This window comes from Felis catus, chromosome B1 (assembly GCF_018350175.1).
Source record: "Felis catus isolate Fca126 chromosome B1, F.catus_Fca126_mat1.0, whole genome shotgun sequence".
Taxonomy (NCBI): Eukaryota; Metazoa; Chordata; class Mammalia; order Carnivora; family Felidae; genus Felis; species Felis catus.
Window position 1 is genome coordinate 131606574 of NC_058371.1, and position 5086 is coordinate 131611659.

The following is a 5086-nucleotide window of genomic DNA, read 5'->3' on the forward strand; positions in this document are numbered from 1 at the left end:
ACCTCTTCTGATTACGATGGTTTGGGAACTGAAAACTATTTTTTCTGAAATGGGGATGGCATTCTTTTTACAACTCTGAAGGAACTCTCTCTGCTGTCAGTTGGAATAAAAGTGAAGCACAAGCCCTCTCCCTGGAGACATTTTATATTTCTTCTTCCTTCATTATACTCAGAGATGGCCAATCTGAATTGCTGACTACCCAAATACTGTTGATATAGAATCCCATATTTCAGGTTTGAGACTATTTTCCTTCAGTGCTCTCGTTGCACAGACAAATTTTTGCTAAGTTCTAAAAATTTCACCAGGTGGAAACATCATGGAAATGGAAACTTACCCCCAACATATTTCATTTGGAAACTGGAGTTCAGAGCAAGTCATAAAAATTTAATTTAAGTAAGATTTATTGATTGCCTATAGTGTGCACGGTCCTCTATTAGACACATTGAAATTCAGGCACAAAACAGACACAAGATATCTGGCCTCAGGTACCTTATGATCTAACTAGTATAATACAGATTAGAAAGAGTAAACAAACAAGTTACATGGATGGCAATGGTCACATACTAGAATCAACATTAAAGAGCAGTAATTTAAGTAATCCAAAATGGCATCTAATCCTAAAATCATTTATAAAATGTATTTAGCTTTAAAATCCACAGCACTTCAAAGAAGATAATGAAGTTCCACTGCAGATAAAGTCACAAAGATACAAATACACTTAAGAGTATTATTAATGACTTTTGTTATTTTGGATCTTCTGTTTTCTTCTTATTATTGTTCGAAGCCTCCGTAATACCAGTTTATCAGACAGAAGCATGTCCTCTTGTTGTTCTAGATAATCCAGTAAATTTTCGGTCCATTCAAGTGCAGCTTTATGGCTAATATGCTTCTCTGGATTCAGTTCTGCTTTTCTAGTCTTATTGGAATGTTTTTGTTCAGCAGGCTTGGCCTGGTCCTCAGCACTTTCACTGTCTGTTAGCACCTGACAGCTTGAGTCATTGCTCCGAGAGTCAAACCACTGATCAATATTCTCAATGTCAACGTGTTCACAGTCTTCTGTATTCTGTAAAACTGTTGCTAAGTTAGCTGCTAAAATGGCTCCTTCATCAATGTTCATGCCTGAATTCTCTTCATTGCTAGGGAACAGTTTTTTCCATGCTTTGGTTATGGTACTAGATTTTACCATGTTCCAAGCTCTTGATACTTCATAAATTGCATCCAACACTGTCAAATTTTTCCAAAACATTTTTGGGTCAATTCCTTCACCCATGTATTTCTGAAGAAGTCCCGCTCGGTAGTATCTTTTTACTGTGGCTAGAACCCCCTGACTCATAGGTTGAATTAGACTTGTGACATTTGGTGGCAAATATTTCACAATTATTCTGCCATCATCTGAACTCAATAATTCTTCATTTGGATGTGCTGGGGGAAAATCCAAAAGAAGCACTGCTTTTTCTAGAAGCCCCTGGGATTTCAAATGCTTCTGTACCTGTGGCACAAAGTACTTTTCAAACCACTGTCTGAAAACAGAATGTTCTATCCACGCACTTTTTTGACTGAAGTAAGTGACAGGAAGGTTTGAAAGGTCAGCTCCTTTGAACGCACGGGGTTTTTTTGCTTTTCCCACAACACAAAGATTAAGTTTGTGTAAACCAGTGGCATTTGCACAACACATAATAATGATTCTCTCTCTGCTTGACCTATAACCAGAAGTAGTTTGTTCAGTTTCAAGAGCTAATGTCCTTGATGGTAGACATTTCCAGAACAATCCAGTTTGATCAGCACCATAAATTTGCTCCGGTTGTAGATTCTCTCTCTCGACAAATTCCTGAAAGTTACCGCAAAATTCACTGGCAGCAGTTTCATCTCCTTTTAATTTTGTTCCTTTACCAGCAGCCTTTGGAATACCATGGCGCTGCTTAAATCGAGTTAGCCAGCCAGATGATGCATTAAAATCACCTTCCATTCCCAGAGCATCAAAAAAGAATTTGGCTTGTTTTGCACAAATTGTTCCGGACACTGGAATCCCATCTGTTTTCTGTTGGTTAAACCACTCTATCATAACCCTATCAAGTTCCTCGTATGTCGATGACTTCATTGATTTACGTTTGGACACCCCACTTGTAGGATCTGAACTGTTTGCATAGTTTATTATCCTTTCTTTGTTCTTTTTAATATCACGAACTGTGGATTCACCAATTCCATACACTACAGAAAGCTTTTTGAAAGATATGCCTTCCTCAAGTTTCTTAATAATGTCAAGCTTGTCCTTAATTGTCAACACCACACGCTTACGTTTCCCCAACATTTTAAATGTCCAATATTTTAAGCAATTACTAGAACAAGATATTTAACAACTTAGATTTGAATACAATGAGACTAGAAAATGGGGTTTTAAGATCCCTTCCCTTCTCCGCAGGACCTAGATGGATGGTATGCTGGCCAATTTCCAGGCCAGGCCTATGTGACTCTCTTCACTTTGTTGTTTAAAGCCTACAAAGTTCTTTCAACAAGGACTAGTTTTAACTAAACCTATCTTCTTTCTTCCTCCTTACTTAGTTTAAGGTCTTTTCATGAACTGCAATCTCAAAGGAGACTGCAACCAATCTGTACCAGTAAGGTCTCTAAAACAGTCCTATTGTGTATTTAATTCTTCTTTCATTACAGGTAGAGACTCTTTGCTAAAGGAACTAAGACTCAGGTGGGAGTACTTTGAGAAATGTGCCAGGGATAAATAGTTTGAGAGGACTTGTAGACATGACATATGGGAAAATATAATGGAAAAACTCATCCGCTGACGCTGTCTTTGTCAGGCAATGTACTGTATGGAATCCAGCCTCTTCTAGGCAAGGACTGCTAGAGATTAATTATTCAAGTGAGTGGTTATGGAAATCATAGGCAGGCGAGATAAGGCAAGCTGGACAGAAGTGAGCAGTGCAAATAAGGTGAAAATGGACAGGCAGAAAACTTTGTACTTTCACATGACACAAACTTATACCTAATGTATTTGGCAACTGGAAAGGCAAAAGGCGGACAAGAGGTGGTGTCACATGATTAAAGCAAGCATCAAAAACTTCATTGGTAGAAATCAGAACTCATGGTAGAAGGTATGGAGTGGAAGGCTCAGTGAAGATGTTAAAATAATCCTGGTGAAAGATGATCCTCGATGGGCCAACAGAAGTAGTTCCTGTGGGGAGCTGTATAAGCACTCGGTGCCTCCGAAACCTAAAGGAAAATACCAAAAACATTTTTTTTTTCAATATCAGGGTCTGTGGCATTACTCGTATCTATCCTGCAACTATATTGAGAAAATTAACGCCTCCTATCAGTGTGATGGCAAAATCCGACAAATAATGCTTTTAGGCATTATCTGGAGTGACAGCGGGACCTGAATTGCCTACCTCCTGAAATTAAGAGGTCAGAGACAAGCCGCGTTAGCGAGGGCCTCTCCCCGCAGGGCGAGCTCCGGAGCGCGGGACGTCTTTGCTCACGCGGAGGGAGCCCGGATTCCTCCGTGGACGCCGGCGACCAGGGTGTCACCGCCGCAGCGAGCGAGCGCTTGGCCCAGGGGACGCCAGTCAGCGGGCCGGGGGCATCGCTCTCCGCCAGCCCGCGCGGGGGCCAGACCGCCCTGAAAGCAAATGGAGTCTCTAGAGGGTGGCTGACACTGGTGGCGCGGCGGCAGCGGCAAGCGGCGAGCGTCGCCGCCGGAGCCGGAAGGCGGGGGATTAGGGTGCACGCGCGCGCCCCCGCAAGAACGCTGTGTCGGCAAGGGGGTGGGGCCTGCGCGGGCGAGTGCGCGCGGCCCGGGGGCGGGGTCTTCGGCGAGAGGGCGGGGGCGGGGCCGGCCGCTGCGGCTTCTTTAGGCGCGGCGTGGGTTTGGCTAAAGCCCTGCCTGCTCTAGCCTGCAGACTATTTAGTCGGCCAGCAGGGGGCGTTCCAAGTCCACCCTGTCTTGGCCCTTCTTTCAGTGGCTCTCCTCTGGGGGCGAGGCTTCCTCCTCTCTCAGGTGGAATAAAAATCGTACCCTCTGAGGGCTCTGGAGAAAGCTACTCATCCTCAGGTGCCACGAGCGGCTTGCGAATGGGGCTGGGCGAGCGCACGTGGAGCGTGTTTACAAATAGCGGCCGCTGCACCCGTGCGTTCCAGCGCCCGTCACCTGGGACTGGAGGAGTCGGAGCGAGGATCATGAGCAAAGGTAGAAGCGAGCAGACGCGGTTGCTGGCCGAGGGCAGGAAGGCTAGCTCCGTTTGGGGACCGGGTTCAGGAGAGGAGTTGGGCTTACATTCTGCATAATCTACCTGAGCAAGCCCGGGGTTCCTGAGGTGCAGCAGGGGTTGGTCAAACTGGGTATCGAGTATTCCCTCCCTGGTTGCGATGCTCCAGGGTTGAAGTCACAGTCACCATAGAAGCGGACCCTGTGCAAGACGGACTGCACCTGGGAGACGCGTGAGCCTGTGGGAGACTCCCTCGTGAGTTTCCTGCCGCCCCTTTTCTCCTTCTGCTTCTCGGTAGTAATGAGGAAATTTGCAGTTTGACAAATAGTCCCTTGGTTTATTTTAAGTGGAGGTAGCATTAGTTTCTATTTTGGAATTCTAAATGGACCGAATGCCAGCACTTGTGTACTAATAACCTCTGCGTTGAACCATGCCAACTCCCCCTTCCCGGACTCGTTCCTTATGGCGGGCGGGGGGGGGGGTTGCTCAGAGCCTTCCCAGGGGAAGGGAGTGGCTGCACCTCCATCCTGCAGCACCTGTTTACCAAGGAAACGCGTTTAGCCTTCTCTCTCTCTCTCTCTCCTGTCTCTCTCTCTCTCTCTCTCTCTCTCTGCGTGTATAATACTTTGAAAAATGAAAAAGGCTAAAGTTTCTCCAATACCCTAACATAAATGTCTATTCATTTTCGTTAACATAAAGTAGCATGGTAATTCGTCATTTATTTGTAAAGGCCATATTGTTGCTAAAACGTTTCATGAGGGAACTGACCTGAGCATTCATACTGCAGCAAAGAGATGATTGGAAGGCTTCTAACTACCTGACTCCCGCGCCCAAACTGCTCAATTGCCTACCTGAAAATCGCAGCTTTC

At 45.2% G+C, this 5086-nt stretch overlaps 1 protein-coding gene across 1 annotated transcript; it reads right to left on the bottom strand.

Moving 5' to 3' along the window:
- Nucleotides 1-383: 383 nt before the first annotated feature.
- TIGD2 (tigger transposable element derived 2) lies at nt 384-3738 on the bottom strand. The gene is made up of 2 exons (XM_006930970.5): nt 3402-3738; nt 384-3225 (listed from the first exon to the last, which is right to left on the bottom strand). The coding sequence occupies exon 2, from the start codon at nt 2306-2308 to the stop codon at nt 731-733; it is 1578 nt and encodes a 525-aa protein (XP_006931032.2). The 5' UTR covers nt 2309-3225; nt 3402-3738; the 3' UTR covers nt 384-730.
- Nucleotides 3739-5086: the final 1348 nt, after the last annotated feature.

Coding starts and splice junctions, on each gene's coding strand:
- TIGD2 (XM_006930970.5), bottom strand. CDS start 2,308: ATGTTGGGGAAACGTAAGCGTGTGGTGTTGACAATTAAGGACAAGCTT.